The sequence below is a fragment of the Choloepus didactylus genome, chromosome 3, assembly GCF_015220235.1.
Source record: "Choloepus didactylus isolate mChoDid1 chromosome 3, mChoDid1.pri, whole genome shotgun sequence".
Classification (NCBI taxonomy): Eukaryota; Metazoa; Chordata; class Mammalia; order Pilosa; family Megalonychidae; genus Choloepus; species Choloepus didactylus.
The window spans coordinates 73,276,359-73,298,284 of NC_051309.1; the positions used below are offsets into that span (position 1 = coordinate 73,276,359).

General features: G+C 35.8%; 1 protein-coding gene across 1 annotated transcript in view; it reads right to left on the reverse strand.

Moving 5' to 3' along the window:
• Positions 1-16,759, reverse strand: part of LOC119529478 (UDP-glucuronosyltransferase 2A3-like) — a 65,033-nt gene extending 48,274 nt beyond the window's left edge. Inside the window, exon 1 of the mRNA XM_037829922.1 lies at positions 16,021-16,759. Within this exon, the coding sequence (XP_037685850.1) occupies positions 16,021-16,744 (724 nt within the window). The 5' untranslated portion in view covers positions 16,745-16,759. The remainder of the gene's footprint in view (positions 1-16,020) is intronic.
• Between the last annotated feature and the right edge of the window lie 5,167 nt (positions 16,760-21,926).

Genomic DNA, 21,926 nt, shown 5'->3' on the forward strand with positions numbered 1-21,926 from the left:
GGTGGGTGCTCTGCCTGATGCACATAACAGCCAATCCATGACATGAGGGTTTCAAAGAAAGAGTTTATTGCTAGGCACAAAGCAGGAGATCAGCCAGCCTATTGGTCTAAAAATCTGTCCCCCTGAGTCTAAGGAGTTCAGGGTTTTTATGGATTCAGACAAAGGGAGATGGGAGTTGTTAACATTTCAATAACAAGTATAAGCAGAAACAACTTCCAAATGTAAAGGTGTGGAGCTACGCTAGAAGTAAGCCAGCCATTACAAGAACCAGTCAATGGTTAATTCTGATCTGACTCAGGTTCCTTCATTAACATTAGGGAGTTTTGGCAGACATTTATAGAACACTACACCCCACAAGAGCAGCATACATTTTTTCTCAAGAGCTCATGGAACATTGTCTAGGATAGACCACATGCTGGGTCACAAAGCAAGTCTCAACAAATTAAACAAAAATATGATATTATAAAAAACACTATCTTGGATCATAAGGGAATGAGGTTGGAAATAAATAACAAGAAGATTGTAAACCTCACAAATATATGAAAAGTAAACAACAAACTCTTAGAAAACCAGTGGGTAAAGGAAGAAATTACAAGAGAAATTAGTAAATACCTTGTGGCAAATGACAATGACAAAACAACATATCAAAATTTATGGGATGTAGCAAAGGCAATGTTGATAATAAAATGCCTATGTTACAAGAGAAGAAGGAGCAAAAATTGCGGAATTAAGGGTCCTCCACCTGGAGGAACTAGAGAAAGAACAGCAAATTAACCCCGAAGCAAACAGAAAGACAGAAATAAAAGATTAGAACAGAAATAAATGAAACTGAGAACAGGAAAACAATAGAATCAGCAAAACCAGAAGGTGGTTCTGAGAGAAAATCAACAAAATTGATGGACCTCTAGCTAGGCTAATAAAAAAAGAGAGTGGATGAAAATAAATGCAACCAGAAGTAGGAAAGGAAACAACTAATGACCCTACAGAAATAAAGGAGATAATGCAGATATATGAGAAACTATATGCTAATGAACTGAACAACTTACATGAAATGGACAATTTCCTAGAAAAGCATAAGCAACCAACATTGACCTGAGAAGAAATAGACAACCTCAACAAGTCAATCACAAGAAAAGAGATTGAGTCAGTCATTAACAAGCTCCCACAAAAGAAAAGTGCAGTACTAGATGTCTTTGCATGTGAATTCTACCAAGTACTCAAGATAGAATTAACACCAATCCTGCTCAAACTTCAAAAAAATTGAAGAGACAGAAAGCTACCCAACTCATTCTATGAAGCCAACCTCACTCTAATACAAAAGTCAGACAAGGTACCACAAAAAGAAGAAAATTATAGACCAGTCTCTTTAATGAATATTGATGCAAAAGTCATCAACAAAATACTCACAAATTTAATCCAGCAGCACATTAAAAGAATTATACACCAAGACCAAGTGGAGTTTATTCCAGGTATGCAAGGCTGGTTCAACAAAAGAAAATCAACTAATGTTATACATCACATCAGTAAATCAAAGAAAAAGAACTGCATGATCATCTAAATTGATGGAGAAATGGCATTTGACAAAATTCAACATGCTTTCTTGATGAAAACACTTCAAAGGATAGGAATAGAAGGGAATTTTTTCAAAATGATGAAGGCAACATATGAAAAACCCACAATTAACATCATACTCAATGGGGAGAGACTGAAAGCTTTCCCTCTAAGATCAGGAACGAGACAGGGATGCCCACTGTTACCATTGTTATTCAACATTGTGCTGGAATTTCTAGCTAGAGCAATTAGGCAAGAAAAAGAACTAAAAGACATCCAAATTGGAGAGGAAGAAGTAAAACTTTCATTGTTTGCAGACTACAAGTTTCTATATGTAGAAAATCCAGAAAAATTTACAGCAAAGCTATAGAGCTAATCAATGATACAGCAAACTAGCAGGCTATGAGATCAACATGCAAAAATCTATAGTGTTCTTATACACAAGTAATGTGCAACAGAGGAAGAAAGAAAAGAAAAAATCCATTTAAAATAGCAACCAAGAGAATGAAGTATTTAGGAATAAACTTAAGGAAGACCACAAAAGACCTATACAAAGAAAACTACAAGAATGGACTAAGAGAAATCGAATGGACCTAAAAAAATGGAAGAACATATTTATGCTCATGGATTAGAAGACTAAATATAATTAAGATGTCAACTCCATCTAAACTGATTTATAGATTCAATGCAATACCAATTAAAATCCCAACAACTTCTTTTGCAGAAATGGGAAAAACAGTAACAAAATTTATTTGGAAGGACAAGGTACCCTGAATAGCCAAAAATATCTTGAGAGAGAGGAACAAAGTAGGAGGTCTCATGCTACCTGACTTTGAAGCATATTATAAAGCTACAGTGCTATCTGTGTCCTGGCACAAGGACTGAGATATTGACCAATGGAATAAAATTAGTGTTCAGAAATAGACTCTCACATCTGTAGACAATTGATCTTTGATAAGGCAGTCAAACCACTGGGACAGAGCAGCCTCTTCTATAAATTGTGTTTGGAGAACAGGATATCCATTTCCAAAAGAATGAAAAAGGACTCCTACCACACACCTTATACAAAAATGAACTCCAGCTGGATCAAAGACCTAAACATAAGTGCTGAGACCATAAGAATCTTAGAAGAAAATGTAGGGCAATATCTTAAAGATCTTGTGATAGGAGGTTGTTTCCTAGACCTTACACCCAAAGCATGAGCAACTTAAGAACAAATAAACAAATGGAATCTCCTCAAAATCAAACACTTTTGTAGATCAAAGGACTCTTCTGGAAAGTAAAAATGCAGCCTGTATAATAGGAGACAATATTTGGAAACTACATATCAGATAAGGGTTTAATATCCCAAATATATAAAGTGATCCTACAACTCAATAACAGAAAGACAAACAACCCAATTAAAAAGTAGGCAAAAGACATGGACAGACACTTTTCTGAAGAGGAAATGCAAATGGCTCAAAACCATTTGAAAAATATGCTCAACTTCACTGGGAAGTTAGGGAAATGCAAGTCAAAACCACAATGTAATATCATCTCACACCTACCAAAATGGCCATTATCCAAAAAAAAAAAAAAACAGAAAATTACAAGTGCTGGAGATGATGTGGAGAAAGAGGCACACTTATTCATTGTTGGTGGGAATGTAGAATGGTGCAACCAATCTGCAAGACAGTGTGAAGTTTCCTCAGGAAGCTAACTATAAATCTGCCATGTGACCCAACTATTCCATTGCTAGGTATTTACTCAAAGGAACTGAAAGTTAAGGCACAAATGGACATTGGTAAACCAATGTTTATTGCAGCATTTTTTATGATTGCCAAGAGATGGAAGCAGCCCAAATGTCCATCAACGGATGAGTGGATAAACTGTGGTATACACACATGATAGAATATTATGCAGCTGTAAGGCAGAACAAAGAAATGGAACATATAATAACATGGATGAAACTTGAGGACATTATGTTGAGTGAAGTTAGCCAGAATCAAAAGGACAAATACTGTATGGTCTCATTAATATGAACTAAGATTAATGAGCAAATTTTGAGAGTTAAAAGCTGATAACACAGGCTACCAGGAGATAGAAAGAGGGTAGAGGTCAGGCATTTGATGCTGAAGGACTACAGAATGTTCAGAAGGATTGATTGTATACATCCAGAAATAGATAGCATATACTGGTGATGGTAGCCCAATATTGTAAGCACAATGGACAAAGATTGTCTGTGAGTAAATCTGAAAGAGATGGGATAGGGAAATGTATGACACCAGAGGTAAAGATAGCTGATAAAGGACTGGGATTGTATACTTTGCAAAACTGGAGTGGCCAATGACTGTTAAATGTACAAATATAAAAATGTTTTTACATGTGGGAGAGTAAATGAATGTCAACCATGCAGAGTGTTGAAAAAGGGATGGTACTTGGGGAAAAAACATTATCAAAGCAAAGTGGAGTCTATGGTCAACAGTAACATTGTAATATGCTTCCATTAAATGTAACAGAGTCAATATATCAAAGTTAAATGTGTATGAGAGGGGGATATAGGGGAGGGATATGGGATTCTTGATAATGGTGTTGTTTTCTGTCCTTACTATTATATTTTATTGTGTGACATTTTATTTTAATTTTTATTATCTTTTTTTAATCACCCCCCCCCAAAAAAAAACCTTTTTCATAGTGATCGATATGTTCAAATGCTGACTGTGGTGATAAATGTACAACAATATGATGATACCATGAACTGCCTATACACTGTGGATAATTGTAATGCATGTGAATATCTCTATAAAATTGTAGGAAAAATATAAATATGGGTAAAAGTGCTGGAGAAAACATGGAGAGAGTCATGTACCTATCGACTGTTGATGAGGAAGCAGAATGGTGTAGTCTTTCTGGAGGTCAGCATCGTGGTTCCACAAGAAGCTGAGTATGTGTGCGCCATGGGGTCCTGCAACCTCATTATGTTGTACCTACTTGGAAGAACTGAGAACAGAGACATGAGTGGACATTTGCACACTGGTGTTGATGGAGGCAGTATTCAAGATGTGCAATGGGTGGAGGTGGCCTAAGGGTACACCTACTGAGGAGCAGAATGGTGAACTGTGGTGTATGCATACAATGGAATACTGAGCAATCATGAGAAGGAGTGAAGCTGTGAGATACCATGAGGTGAGTGGATCCTGTAGATAGGATTTTGAGTGAAGTACACCAGAAACCAAGGCAAACACTATAGTGCCTCATCAATACGGACTGACTACAATGTGTAAACTCAGAATTGAATCTTAGAGCAGAGCCTAACAAGGAAATGATTACTGTAATGCTCCCTAGATTGTAAGCTCTTACAGCAGCCAAATCTATTCCTAAATTGTAATGGCTATCTGCAAAGTCTGTGATGCTGATCCCTTTTTGTATAACTTGATGGGTCTCTGCAAGATTGGGTATCTATGTGACATCTGAAAATCAGAGCTAGAGCCTGGCAGATATGTCAGTATTAATACATGCAGCAACTGTTAAAAAAAAAAAAACAAAACTGAAAAAGGGCACAGACTTCAATTAGAGACATGAATGAAGCAGATCTGGTTAAGACTAAGGCAAATCAGGCCAAAGGGTAAAGGTTGAAATTGTGTGCTAAAACTTCAACTTCCATGGGAGTCCAAGGGAAGAGTTGTTTATTTGGTGCAGGATCTATACTTTCTAAACAATATAACATCCACAGCCAGTTTGTTCAAGCACCACAATTACATTGAACTTTGAATAGGAAGTGAGATATAGTAGGTATGTATAGGTTAGAGTGAAATAGCAGTACATCCCCAAAGTAATTTGGGCAGAGAATAAGAATATATATGCAGGGCCCCCCTGAGGAGATGGGGGAAAATGCAGAAGTATTGGACTTCCTCACCTGGATTCTTGCTGATATTTTCACAACATTGAGGAGTGACAGCTTCGTATGCTAAGCCCTCAGTCTTTTGGCTTGCCCTTATAAAGCTTGTTGCTGCAGGGGAGAGGCTAAACCTGATTATAATTGTGCCTAAGTGTCTCTCCCTGAGTTCCTCTTTGTTGCTCAGATGTGGCCCTCTCTCTCTAGCTCACTGCCCTCCCCCACTATGTGGGACCTGACTCCCAGGGGTGTATAACTCCCTGGCAACACAAGATATGACTCCAGGGGATGAATCTGGACCAGGCATCATGGGATTGAGAACATCTTCTTGACCAAAATGGGGATGTTAAATGAAACAAAATAAATCTTTGGTGGCTGAGGGATTTCAAATGGATTTGAGAGGTCACTCTGGTGGACACTCTTATGCACTACATAGATAACACTTTTTAGGTTTTAATGTATTGGAACAGCTAGAAGTATATACCTGAAATTATCAAACTCCAATCCAGTAGCCTTGACTCTTGAAGATGATTGTATGACAGTGTAGCTTACAAGGGGTGACAGTGTGATTGTGAAAACCTTGTGGAATGGAGATAAAGACTGAATGAAGACTAGGGTGGGATGGGGGCATGATTGGTGTGTTATTTTTTACTTTTATTTCATATTCTTATTCTGATTCTCTCTGGTGTAAGGAAAGTGGTCAAAAATAGATTGTGGCAATGAATGCATACTGTGAAAAATTGATTGTACACCAAAGATGATTGTATGCATGTGACTATCTCTCAAAAAAACTGAATTTCATTAAAAAAAAGAGAGAAGATAAAATAAGTGAAGACTGGAGCCAAGGAGGCCACTTAGGAGGCTTGTGCCAGAATTTTAAGCAGGAGATAGGAAGTTGATGTAATACTTCTCTTTATATCCATTTTATAAATGGATATAAAGAGAAGATGGCTATAAATCTCAGAAAATAAAAAGACAATAAGATGAATTTTGTCAATTATTTAAAACACCAAATTAAGGGATAGCTGTATGACTATTTCTTCTGTTTTATGTTTCTTTCCTTCATTACAATATTTCCTTCTGTTCTGCTGACTGAATTAGGAAAGACATCACAACATAGTACCAGTTAACTGTGTCAGCAATTGCTTTCTTATTATGCTCTATTTCATTAAATTAAGAATAACTGAAAAACAAACAAACAAAAACACCAGGGTACTGGCATAATGATAGTTATACTGACCAATGGAACCAAAGTGAGGGTTTGGAAATAGACTTCAAAATGTACAGTAGTTGATTTGCTTGCAGTTTTTTAAATTAAATTTTATTGAGATTGTTCACATACCATACAATCATCCACAGTGCACAATCAATTGTCCATGGTACCATCACACAGCTGTGCATACATCACCACAATTAATTTTTTTTCAATTTTTAGAGTATTTTCATTACTCCAGAAAAGAAACAAAAACAAAAAAGAAAACTCAAATCCTCCCATATTCCTAACACCCCTCCAGTATTGGCTCATAGTATTGGTATAGCATATTTATGACTGTTGATGAAAGAATGTTAAAATACTACTAACTGTAGAACATAGTTTGCAATAGGTATATTTTTCCTATATACCCCTCTATATTAATTTCTAGAGTATCATACTTTTGTTCTAGTTCATGAAAGGGATTTCTAATATTTGTACAGTTCATCACAGACATTGTACACCACAGGATTCACTGTTTTCTACATTCTCATATTTTAACCTCCAATTTTCCTTCTGGTGACATGCTTGCTTCCAAGCTTCCGCTTTCCACCACATTCACACATCAGTCAGCACTGATAATTATTCTCACAATAACATACTACCATCACCTCTGTCCATTTCCAGACACTTAAGTTCAACCTAGTTAAATACTCTACTCATAATGAGCAACCACTCCCCATTATTTAACCTCATTCCATATCCTGGTAACTTATATTTTATGTCTGTGAATTTACATATTATAATTAGTTCATATCATTGAGACCATACATTATTTGCCCTTTTGTGACTGACTTGTTTCACTGAATATGGTGCCCTCAAGTTTTCCTCATCAACCCTTTTTTTTAAGACAGTTTTGTTCACCCAACATACTTTTATGTCCTAAGTAAACAATCAGTGTTTCCCTGTATAATCATGTATTTATGTATTCACCACCATCACTGTGATATATACAAGGACATCTCCATTTCTTCCACAAAGAAGGAGGAAGAGTCAAAGAAGGTAAAGAGACAAAAGAAAAAGAAAAAGAAAGAAAAAGCATGACAACTAGAAATCAACAAAGGGAAAGATAGAATTAAACTAAAGTACGATAAAACAGTCAGACAACATTACCAATGTCAAGAGTCCCATACCCATCTCTTATATCCTCCTCTTATAGGCATTTAGCTATGATATATTGCCCTTGTTACATTAAAGGAAGCATCATACAATGTTTCTATTAATTATAGTCTCTAGTTTGCATTGATTGTATTTTTCCCCAATACCACCTGATTTTTAGCACCTTTCAAGGTTGACATTCTTTGTTCTCTCTCATGTAAAAACATATTTGTACATTTTATCACAACTGTTGAGCACTCTAGGTTTCACTGAGTTATACCATTCCATTATTTATATTTTGTCAATTCTTCTGGTGTCCCACAAGCTCCTTACCTTCCTCTTTCAACCATATTCACAGTTATCTTTGTTCAGTGTGCTTACATTATTGTGCTACCATCACCCAAAATTGTGTTCCAAACCTCACACTCCTGCCTTTTCCTATATGTCTGTAGTGCTCCCTTTAGTATTTCCTGTAGAGCAGGTATCTTGTCAACAAACTCTCTCATTGTCTGTCAGAGAATATTTTCAACCCTCCCTCATGTTTGAAGGACAGTTTTGCCAGATATAGGATTCTTGGTTGGCAGTTTTTCTCTATCAATATGGTAAATATATCACACCACTTCCTTGTTGCCTCCATAGTTTCTACTGAGAAATCCACACATAGTCTTATCAAGCTTCCCTTGGATGTGATGCATTGCTTTTCTCTTGCTGCTTTCAGGATTCTCTCTTTGTCTTTCATATATGATAATCTGATTGTTATGTGTGTTGGTGTAGGTATATTCAGATCTATTTTGTTTGAGGTATACTGTGCTTCTTGGTTCTGTAATTTTATATCTTTCATAAGAGATGGGAAGTTTTCATTGATTATTTCCTCTATTATTGCTTCTGCCCTTTTTCCCTTCTCTTCTCATTCTGGGACACCCATGACATGTACATTTGTGCTTCTCTGTGTCATTCAATTTCCTGAGATGTTGCTCATATTTTTCCATTCTTTTCCCTATCTGTTCTTTCATGTGTTGGATGTCAAGTGTCTTGTTCTCCAGTTCCTGAATGTTTTCTTATGCTACTTGAAATCTGCTATTGTATGTCTCCATTGTGTTTTTCATCTTCTGTGTTGTGCCTTTCACGTCCATAGATTCTACCAGCTGTTTTTTTAAAACTTTTGATTTCTACCTTATGTTCATCCTGTGTTTTCCTTATATCCTTTGTCTCTTTTGCCATATTTTCCCTGAACTCTTTGACTTAGTTTTTGAATGGATTTAGCATATTTACTTGAAAATCTTTAATTGGTTTTTTCATTAAAGTGAGACAATATCTTAACTGTATCTCAACTGAGATATGTTTGTTCCTTTGAATGAGCCATATCTTCATTTTTCCTACTGTAAGCTGTAGTTTTCTGTTGTCTAGGCATCTGGCTTCCTTGGTTATCCCAATCAGATTTTCCCAGACCAGAAGAGGTTCAGGTCTCAGAATTGTGCTGTGTTCAGTGTCAAATTTCCCTAAGGCTGTGTCTTAGATGATTGACAGGGTTTCCCAAGAGCCCCTCAGCCACTATGCTTTCCCTAACCTGCCCAGCAGGTAGTGCCTGTCAGTCTGTCACTCCCCACTGGTGACTGTTGTAAAAAGGTGTGGTCACTTTATTTCTCAGCTTAGGTTGTTTCTGTTTTGACTGTTTTCCCCAGACCCTCATTTCTGAGTTCTGAGGGGAGGGGAGGGACTAGAGCTGGGCCCCATCTCCTTCCTCTTAGGGAAGATACACCCCTTAGCAAGTTATTTTCTGCATTTGAATTACTCCTTATTGTCTCTGACTCTGTTTTCTTCACCCTGTTTGGGTCAGAGCACTGCAAACTGAAAATGGCTGGGCCTTTCTCCATTGAGTGGAGAGAGGGAAAAAGGGAATGAACCTCCCCCCCCTTCAGAGTCAGTCTATCATCCCCAGTTTCACCCATCAGTCAGAGGGAGCACCTGGTCTTCTGGGCTCCCTTTCCTGGGGCAGAGGCATTTTTTGGCTCTCTACTTTCAGTCATCTCTAAAAGCCTCTGTATTTGTTTTTATTATTATTTTTTTCCATCAGCCACACCTCCTCTCCCCTGGGAGTGACCTCAGGGTACTTTGCTGCTTGTTGCGCATTTGTCTATGTTTGTAGCTTGTATTTGACAGTCCACCTTTGTTAATTAAAACCGAAGTTGGAGCTAGGTTACACTATGTTTGCTCACTCCAGGAACACTGCTTTCTCTCACAGTGAGGTCTTGCAGCTCAGCCTGATATGAGGGGGAGGGGGGTTCCGGCATGGTTCTGCAGATTTTACTTACAGTTTTTATGCTGAGATCTCAGTTATCCAACCCAATCCAGGTTGGTGTATTATGTATGGACAGTCGTGGTTATCCCCCAGCAGTTGTTCTAGATTATTTACTAGTTGTTCCTGGTTGTTTATTAATTACTCCAGGGGACTAACTAAATTCCACACCTCTCTATGCCACTGTTTTGCCCCTCTTCCTTATGCTAACTGATTTTTGACAAGACTGCCAAGACCACTGAACTGGGTCATTTCTGTCTATTCAAAAAAATGGTATTGGGAGAGATGGTTATCCATATGCCAAAGAATGGAAGAGGAACCCAATTTCACACCTTATACAGAAATTAACTCAAAATGGATCAATGACCTAAAGGTAAGAACCAGGACTATAAAACCAATAGAAGAAAATATAGGGAAGCTTCTTCAAGCTCTTCTGGTGACCAATGATTCCTTAGACTTCACACCAAAAGTAAAAGCAAAAACAAAAACAAAATAGATAAATAAGACCTCATCAATATTTAACACTTTTGTGCTTCAAAAGTCAAGAAAATGAACAGGCCCACTCCACAGTGGGAGAAAGTATTTGGAATCCATATATCTGATAAGGTTTAATATCTAGAATACATGAAGAAATCAACAATAAAAAGACAAAAAACACTATTAAAACTGGGCAACAGACATGACTAGGCATTTTTTTCCAAAGAGAAAAAATTTACAAATGGCTAAAAAACACATGAAAAGATGCTTGTCTTCATTAGCTTTTAGGGAAATGCAAATCAAAACCACAATGAGATTATCATTTCATACCTGCTAGAAAGCCACTGTTAAAAAAACAGAAAACTACAAGAGTTGGAGAGGATTTGGAGAAATAGGGACCCTCATTCATTGTTGGTGGGAATGCAAAATGGCACAGCAGCTGTAGAAGACAGTTTGGCAGTTCCTCAGGAAGCTAAGTGTAGCATTGCAATATGACCTGGCAACCCTGCTAATAGGTATATACCCAGAAGAACTGAAAGCAGGGACTTAGACATTTGAATACCAATGTTCATAGTGGCATTATTCACAATTGCCAAAAGATGGAAACAACTCAAGTGTCCATCAACTGATGAACGGATCACCAAAATGTAGTATATATGCAATAGAATGTTTTCAACTGTAAAAAGGAATGAAGTCCTGATGCAACTAACAACAGGTCTAAGCCTTCAGGACATTACATTGAGTGAAATAAGCCAGAAACAAAAGAACCAATATTGTGCATTCACAATGTTATGAACTAATTTAATAAGCAAAGTCAAAGAGTTAAACTCAAGAACATAGGTTACCAGCAGATAGAATGAGTGTCTATATGGGCAGCTGATTCTTAATTTACATAGAGTTTTTAATTAAGTTGATTGTAAAATTTGGAAATGGGTATATGTGATGGCAGCACATTTTTGTGAGTGTAATTAATAGATTTAATTATGTGATTGTGGTTAAAAAGTTAAGTTTAGAGTTATGTATATACTAGAAGTAAAGCTAGAGGATAAAATATGGGACTGTATAACACAGTGAACCCTGTTGTGGATGATGACTGTGGTTAATAGTACAAATATAAGAATGTTCTTACATGAACTAGAACAAATCTACATCACCATTATAAGGTGTCAATAATAGGGTTATGAATGGGAAAAATACACTTAATGCAAATTATGGACTAAAATTAACAGTAATATTTTAATACTCTTTCATCAATTTTAACAAAGTTACTACACCATTGCTAACTGTGAATAAAATGGGGCTATAAGAGATATGAGGTTTTTCTTTTTGGAATAATGAAAATATTCTAAAATTGATTGTGTTGTTAAATACACAATTCTGTGATTATACTGAAAGTCTTTGTATACTTTGAATGAATTGTATGGTTTGTGGAAATATCTCAAAACAAAACTAGTTAAAAATTTAAAAAAAATCAGTAGTTTTTATATACACTAGCAATAAGCAATCTAAGGAGGAAATGAAAAATTTCTATTTACAATAGCAACTATAAGAATCAAATATCTAGGAATAAATTTAGCCAAGTGTATAAAGAATCTATAGACAGAAAACTACAATACCTGGCTAAATCAAAGAAGACTAAATTAATAGAAGGACATTCCATGCTCATGGATTGGAAGACTAAATATTGTTAACAGGTCAGTTCTGCCCAAATTGATCTTCAGATTCAAGAAACTCCTAATTAAACTTCCAACAGCCTACTTTGCAAAAATGAAACAGCCAATCATAAAATTCATTTGAAAGGATAAGGAGCCCTGAATCTCCAAAGTCATCTTTAAAAAGAAGAATGAAGTTGGAGGACTCATACTTCCAGACTCTAATGCATATTACAAAGTTACAGTCGTCAAAACAGCATTGTATTGGCACAAGGATATATCTCAACCAATGGGATTGAATTGAGAGCTCAGACATTGGTCTTCATACCTATGATCAATTGATTGTTTACAAGACTGCCAATTCCCCTCAATTAGGAAAGATGTGTCTTCAACAAATGGTGCTGGGAGAGCTGTATATCTATATTCAAAAAAGTGAAAGAAGACTCCTTTCTTACTTCATATGTATATTAATTCAATATGGCTCAAAGACCTAAATATAGGAGCCTAGAGTATAAAACTCCTAGAACAAAATGTAGGGGAGCATGTTTAGGATCTTGTGTTAGCCAATGTTTTCTTAGACTTCACACATAAGCACAAGTAGCAAATGAAAAAAATATATAAATGGAACCTACTAAATAAAAACTTTTTTGCTGCAGAGGGCTTTGACACAAAAATAGAAAGAAAACCTACTCAGTGGGAGAAATATTTGAACTATATATATTCCATAAGGGTCTTATATCTAGAATATATAAAGAATCCTAAAATGAGACAATAAAAAAACAAAAAACACAATTAAAAAAATGGCCAAAGACTTGAATAGACATTTCTACAAAGTGGAAATACAAATGACTAAAAAGCACATGAAAAGATGCTCAACATCACTATTAGGGAAATGCATATGAAAACCACAATGAGATATCATTTCACAACTATTAGAATGGCTACTATTAAGAAACAGAAAATTACCAGTGTTGGAGAGCATGTGAAGAAATAGAAACCCTCATTCATTGCTGCTGGGAATGTAAAATGGTGCAGCAACTATGAAAGACAGTTTTTGGTATTTCCTTAGGAAGCTAAGTGTGGAATTGCCATATGATCTGGCAATCCACTTACTAAATATATAACTAGAAGAATTGAAAGCAGGGGCTCAAAGACTCTTTTGAACACCAATGTTCATAGTACTATTATTCACAAATGTCAAAAGATGGTAACAACTCAAGTGTCCATCAGCTGAGGAATGGATAAACTGAATGCAGTATATACATGCAATAGAATATTATTCAGCTCTAAAAAGTATGAAGTCTTGATGTAGGCAACAACAGTGATGAACTTTGAGGCCATTATTTTGAGTGAAATAAGCCAGACACAAAAGAACAACTATTGTATAATCTCACTAATGTAAACTAATTATGATCAGCAAACTCAAAGAGTTAGAATCTAAACTACAGATAACCAGGGAAGAGATTGGTGGTAGAGAATGAGTTGATGCTTAATTTGTACACAGGTTTCATTTCGGCTGATTTTAATGGTTTGAGAGGGGACAGTGGTGATGATAGCTCATTATTGTGAGTATTTAACATCATTGAATTATGTATGTAAATGTAGTTGACAGGGAAAATTCATGTATGCTACTAGAATGAAAGAAGATAAAACGTGAGACTGCGTAACAGTGAACCTTATTGTGGACGATGGACTTGGGTTATTGAAGTACAGTAGAAGAATATTCTTTCATAAATCATAAGAAATTTATGAAATATAAGAATATAAGAAGATAGTGTGGTATATGGAAAAATAAATCTAATGTGAACAGTGGACTATAGTTAATAGTAATATTTTAACATTCTTTCAAGAATTGTAAAGACTCAATAATAGGTGGGTATAATTTACTGGATTTTTCTGTATACCTACAGTGTCTATAAAAAAACTAATTTTTTTTTTTAAAGTGGAGAGAAGCCCCAAAATATGACAAGAGGCAGAGGTCAGTATGAAAATGTCCTGTATAATGCAAAATCTGATGCCTGTGGTCCAAAGATGTTGCAAAACAGGAATTTTTACTATTTGTTTTAAATATTTATTGTTTTATGCTCTGATGTAATCCAGAATTGTTTACAAACTGTGAAATAAAGATTCTCTTAGATCTTACAGATATTAATAATAAACTTCAAAAGATTTTATAGACAGAATGACCTTTTCTCTCAGTCTGGTTAAAAATGTAGGAATAGGTAGAAGAAAATGAAGATTAGGAAAACAGAAGCAGAAAAATATATATTAAACATATAATAAAGAATGCGGGACTAGGGTAAAAAGACAGGGTTAATAAGTGGCCTTATGCCAGTAAGATGCAAAACTGAGGAAAGTTAGAGCTATCCACTTCTTTTCACCGGGGGAATGATATTGCAAATCTTTGTTATAATAAGTAGCACAAGAATGGGAGTTACTGTCAGTACACATTCTTGCTTAATGGAAAATGAGTTTCCCTTTTCTTCCCCAGTAATTCTGTTTCTGTTTCTTCTTGCCTTCAACTTCTACCCTCTGAGAGGGGTTTCTTCATAACCCTCATATTCCAAAGAATTCACAGTGATATATATAGAAATTTGTCTCTTCCATTTATCTCTGAACACAGACTTGAGGGCAAGATCCTTGTCATATTTAACTCAAACCTATTATGCCTAACATAATCCTGAAAAACAGGTAGTGCTTGGTGATTGTAAATTATTTTCTGTGATATCAATGCAGTATAAATTCATTCATGTCTAAAGCTAAGAATTTTTGAAGTGGATTCCTTTGATACTCTGTGAAACAATTTCTCATTTGAAAGTCATTGAGTTAAATTAGGTAATATTTGTAATGTCTAATATGACCCTTCCATTGTTAGTTCATGTCCCTAGGTAATTCTAAAAGATGAGGGAATGAAAGCCTTCCTGAGATTAATTTAGATAACAGCTGGGTGTATAAAAATTACAAAACCATACACCTTTTGGGAGAAATGGCAACCAATTTAAAATAGGTAGAAATTAATTCACTGAAGGGAAAAATCAACTCTCTTTTACCATTTCCAGAGACAGAGTTTTTTAATAGTCTCTATTTAACTTTTGAGGGCTCTGTTAACACTCTCCCAAGAAATATAGTACATCCATGAAACTCTTCAGTATGACCAGCCATGATGAAATAGTTGACAAAAGATTTTCTGAAATTCCATCTAAAATTTATGAAATGGGTAAGAAGGACAGGTACAGTTTTACAAGAGAAATTGTTTAAAATCAAAAGTGATAATTAGTGATTCTCAAACATTCTCAAAAGTTGTTAAGGAATGTTCAAGCAAAGTAAAAAATGTAGAAAATTAAAAATTAAATTTTTAATGTAGATCATATTTCAGTTTATTACTGTATGCAGGCAAAGAGGTTATCTCACTTACACAGCAAGCATTATACTCATATTACCAAAAAAGTTATAATAGTGTAACCACAACCTATATGGAAATTCAGTGTAATGGACTTCTTTGGGGTTTACTTATATGTAACAAACAAACTCTCGTCATTAGATTAATATCTATTTGTGGGTTTTAGATTTTGTTTTGTTTCAAAGTCATCTGTTAAGTATAAGCAAGGTAACACACAGAAATGTTTAGAAGACTCTAAAGAAACAGTAACTACAGGAAAGTCTTTTTGCCTCCACACCCACAATTAGTTATGAATGATCAGATCATTGGTATCACTTGAAGAGTTTTGCAGGGTAGACAGAATTTTAAAAAAGGCTTTCTTTCATCATTGTAGACTTACACTTTGGTTACTAGTTTAGAAAGAAAAGCAGAGTCTCTTACCTAATGCTTCACTGTAAAACTGATCCCAAATCTGAACATCATATTGCTGGAGCCAGAGGTCATAAAAAAGGGAAAGCATCAGATTTTTCAGTCTTTCCTGAAAGGTCATCTTGTCTTCTAGTACAGCCATGGGAACAGGCACATAGGAAGGTGGAGCTGGAAGTTTTCCACAATATCTCTCCAACTTGCTACCTATAGAAGTTCTTAATGTGTGCACAAAGGGGATTGCAAGCAACTCAGCTACAAGGTCTCCACAGGGCATCACAGGATCTATAATCATTACATTGTAGTTAGTTTCCTTGAGATTCTTCATGAGTGTCTGATTGTACACAACATTCTCACACAGAAATTTCACATCTCCAGTTGACTGAAGGACCAACTCTTGTAGTTTTATTGCTGATTGCCAGTATGACAGTTTTGACATGCCAGTAATGGCTTCATCCAAAAATTCATTTAGTAAATTCTTAGCTCTTTCTCCATCATTTGGCACTGAAACTACCTTGAAGTTTGGTGTGGAAGGCTTGTTGTGGTCAATGATGTAATTGTGTGAAGGAACCAGCACCGTCACCTCATGACCCCTTGCCATGAGTTCCTCCAGAATGATCTTCATGTTGAGCCAATGACTCATGTCACAGGGCCACACCAGGACCTTCCCACACAATCCACAACCAACACAGCACAGCTGCACAAGCAGAAGTGCTGAAACCCACTTCTTGGTCACCATGACAGCAGCTCTCTCACAGACTGGTCTGCAGGAGTTTTTGTGCTGCTGGGTACAGATATAAAATGGCAGTCAATTAAAGGATAAGTTAAACATTAACTTCTAAAGATAGGAAAGGAGATTTAATATGCACTGAACTTTGTTCAGTGCTGTTGATGGGCATGGCACAATCTGTTAATTTCTGGCAGGGAACCTAGAAGCAGACTTGACAGAATGAGGGTACTCAAAGTGAATAGAATAGCATGAGAAAAAGATGGTTATATTAGTAGACATTTACTAGCTTAGTATTTATGGGGTAGATTTTAACACAAGGGCAGTGCAGAAAAAGAAAATTATTTGAAATAGTGTGCTTTGGAGAGCATCAATTTCTATAATTTAGGCTGTGTTTTAATTTTCATAAAATGTCTACTCAAATTTTCAAATCAGATTTAGAAGTTAACCATATTTGTCCTTTAATATAACTGTTCTGCCATCTAAATAGAATTTGAGTGGTAGACAAGGGAGCACAAAATAGTGTTATGTGTTAAAGAAATGTATATCAGAAAAGCTAAATTTGATGAAAATGTCAGTGAGTACATAATGTTGGTTTGTGAATGGAAAGGATAGAATTAGAATTCTTTGATGAGAAATAATAGGTACAATATGTAATAAGTGCTTTGGTTTACAATTTGTGTAACCAGAGAATTATAATGATTCTAGCAAAGACAAGAAACAAAAAAGGAGGAGTTGCTGGGGAAAGGTTTTTTTTTGACCTGCAGCAGTTTGTGGGTAATGATTAGACATGTCTTGCCTATGGAGACCCTATGTGGCCCATTGTTTTAATTTATTAACTGCTAAAAAACAAACAAAGTAGCAAACAAACAAACAAACAAAAACTACACTACACAATGGTTTGGCTTACAAATGGGAATTCATTGGCTCATACTTTTGAGGTGAAGGATGTCCAAAATTGAGGTTTTAGCAAGATGATGGTATCTCCCAGAAGATTCTGGCATTCTGGGGTTGGCTGCTGACTATCTTTGGTCCTTGGCTTTTCTGTCACATGGTAGTGCATATGCTGGCATTTTCTATTTTCTTTTGGCTCTGTTAACTTTTGGCTGCTTCTGGTGGCTTCTCTCTTTCAGACTTTCACTTATAAAGGGCTCCAGTAATCCAGTTTAAAACTAAGCCTGATTCAGTTGGGCCACTGTATAACTGTTACAATATCTTAAAGTTATTTTATTTACAATGGGTCCACACCATGAGAATTCACACCAAGACCAAGAACATATCTAAACTGGGCTACACAGTATAATCCGCCAAATCTATGAACATTTATATTTTTTGAGAAGTTCATTTAATAATATAAGTTTGATGTCCAGTCATTCATACATTTTCCAATCCATTTTAAATCCCCCTCTAAATAAATAATTATTTCATAACTTCAACAATTTTTAGAAATTGCTTACTATTTGAAAAAGTTTACACTATGCAAAGGACATAAAGTTACAAGAAAGATACAGTTTCAATTTCAAGTGGAGTTATTACAGACTATAATTCAATTAACCAACACCTATTCTACAAGTGTTATGGGGATGAGTCTTAGAAGGTATGGATGCCTAGAGAAGGGCCAATCCTATGAATATGCTTTCTTGGTGGAGGAAGGGAATGATGAATAACGATTTAGCTTAGTCTTTAGGAGTAACTATTTTAGCAGGTTGAAAAGTATCGATTGAGAGTAAAGGATTATTGATACATATGTGTTTGTGTGTTCCAAGAAGCATGACATAGGTTATATCAAGGCTGTATCTAATATAAAATTTTGTGGAATAGATAAATCAATGAAATTTAAAATCAGTTGACTTTTTAATATTTTGCTAAAAATAGATTTTATGGAAGTGCAAAGGTAAATCTAAGGTCAGGGATTAGAGTGCAATAAGGTATTCATCATTAGATTTTGCATAATATCTGGTGCCAACTCTGAGTAGAGATAAATACAAAAAATCACAAATGAGAAGATAGCAGAGGACCATATAAAAAAAAAAAGGAGAAGAAGAAATAGAAGTTGAAAGTTCTTTTTAGAGGATAAATAACCCAGAAGTGATAAGGGAAAAAAAAAATGATAAATTTATCTTCAGATTTTTATGTTTTATGATATGGTATAAAAGACTTGAAACAAACCAAATGTTGAAAGACACATTATGAAATAAATCTGCCATAAACATAATAGTATAGGGAATGATTTGCTTTATTTTCCTGACACATAAAGGTTTTAAAGATACTTCATCAAATTTTAGACAGATGAAAGATTTTAAAGGAAATTTAAATAAAATATAGGTGACCAATAAACTTATGATTTAGTAAATGCAATGCAAAAAAACAAGAAAATACTTTACTTATCCCAGTAGCAAAACTTATTACTAGAAAGAATATGGGTAAATAAATAAACAGTGATGAACAATGTTGGCTTTGCAATATTCTCCAAAATTAAAAATGCACTACTTTTCAAGAAAACTTTTAAAATCATACCTCTGCCAAATAGGGGGCAGAAACAGAAGAACTTAGAAAGAGGAAGACAGTTTTCCTAGGAGACAAAGGAATTGAGGGATCTACTTGAAGAGAGTGGCAAAGGTTACATCACTCAATGCAAGCTTTGCATCAGCCCTAGATAGCACAGCCCTAAATGGACCAGGTGCAGGGAGGTCTCAGAAAAGGAAACCTTGGGAAATTAAGACAATGGGAATAGATATGCTTTGGCATTTTGGAAAAATAAGTATATATATATATATATATATATATATATATATATATATATACACACATATGTATTTATCTATATTATCTATTATCTATATCCAATGTGTATATACATACAGAGAAATGGAAGGAATTATTTTATTTAAAATTCAGGCATAAAGGAACTAAAAGAAAAGCAAACATTTTATATTATTGGAAAATCAACCATGAAAAAATATTTGATTCTGGTTTGAAAATATGTGTAATATTTGATATAAAAATTCATTATTTTTGTTTCTAAGAAACAAACATAATCTGCAAAATTAAATGATTTTATTGACATGTAGCAAAGATTTTCAATTTCTCTGTAGTTTTCCTTCCATGTGCGGGATACTGATTACGTGCTTCAACTTGGTGGGCCTGGGCCAGGGGACCGGATCCGCCCCTGGGGAGGGTGGTGGGCACCGGCGACAGCGCCCTCCACAGCCCCCCAGGCCTGAGAAAGTGAGGCCGGAGGCAGGCCCCATTTCCTCACCCAAAATACCACCGTTAGGGGAGGCTTGCCGGAGGGAACCGCCTTTTCCCCACCCCCTTATCTTGCCCGCACACCCCCCGTTCCCAGAGCAACTCCCGCCACCACCAGTGCGTATACACTGTTGCCAGACACCGTTGCCAGAGCAACTCCCGCCCCTTTTCAAACAACCTCCGCGCCCTCTTAGAACCAATCCTAACCTCCGCACCCTCTCAGAACCAATCCTAGCCTTTATCCCCTCAGCATTGGCTTGTAACAACCCCCACCCTCTTACCAGCCTATATAACCTGTGTTCACCCCTGAATAAAGTGCTTTTTGTCCTTTTGTTCTACCCCTACTGGAGGAAGAGTGTCTTGTCTTTCCCTTCTCGCCGCCCTCCACACCTTGCACGCCACCGCCGGGGACCTGGCCAAGTCCCCCGCCTCGCCCTCGCCTCCGGGAAAGAGACCCCGCCGCCGGTACTCTCAGAGCAGCACCGAGAGCCGAGGGTTCAGCAACCGGCCCCCCCCCCCCCACCGAAGCAGTAGACGTGACCGCACCATGTTTATATGATTTTTAAAGTAAGTTTTAAATCCTGTTTAAATATTTTTAATTTATACCTTTAGGTCTTTGCCTGTTGTGTCTTATTATATAAGAAGGTTTTTCCCTCTCTCCATTGATACATGTAGTCTCCTATATATTCTTTTTTTTATTAGAGTGGTTGTAGGCTTACAAACTGTCATGCATAAAACACAGGATTCCCATGTATGATTTGTTAATGTGTTGTAACACATTGGTTGATTTTCTTATGTTGAACTTTCCTTGCACACCTGGAATGAACCACACATGGTCATGGTGTTTTGATTTTTTTAATGTGTCTTTGGATTCAATTTGCAAATGTTTTCTTGAGAATTCTTCAATCTACATTCATCAGGGAGATTGGCCAGTAGTTTTCCTTTCTTTTAGCATCTTTGCCTGGTTTTGGTATTAGATTGATGTTAGCATCATAAAATGTGTTAGGTAATATTCCATTTTCTTTGATGTTTTGGAAGAGTTTAAGTAAGACTGGTGTCAGTTCTTTTTGGAAAGTTTGGTAGAATTCCCCTGTGAAGACATCTGGCCCTGGGCATTTATTTGTGGGAAGTTTATTGATGACTGATTGGATCTCTTTGCTTGTGATTGGTTGGTTGAGGTCTTCTATTTTTCTCTGGGCAGTCTAGATTTTTCATATGTTTCCATGAAATTGTCCATTTCCTCTATATTATCCAGTTTGTTGACCGACAGTTGTTCATAGTATCCTCTTTTTTTTTTTTTTAATTTCTTCAGGATCTACCATAATGTCACCTTTCTCATTCATTATATTGTTTATATGCATCATGTCTCTTTTTGATTTTGTCAGCCTAGCTAGGGGCTTGTCAACCTTGTTGATCTTCTTAAAGAACCAACTTTTAGTGTTATTTATTCTTTCTACTATTTTTTTTTTTGTTCTCTATGTCATTTATTTATGCTTTAATCCTTGTTATTTCTTTTCTTCTACTTGGTTTAGGATTGGTTTGTTGTTCATTTTCTAGCTTCTTAAGCTGTTCTGTTAGTTATTTGATTTTAACTCTTTTCCTTTATGATGTATGCATTTACTGCTATAAATTTCACCCTCAGTATTGCTTTTACTGCATCCCATAGGTTTTGATATGTTGTGTTCTCATTTGCATTCATCTCTATATATTTAGCAATTTGTCTTGCTATTTCCTCTTCAACCCACTAGTTGCTTAGGAGTGTGTTGTTTAACCTCCAGGTATTTGTGAATTTTCTAAGTCTTCGATGGTCATTGACTTCTAATTGTATTCCATTGTGATCAGAGAATGTGCTTTGAATAATTTAAATTTTTTAAAATTTATTGAAGCTTATTTTTATGGCCCAGCATATGATCTATTCTGTAGAAAGTTCCATGAGCACTAGAGA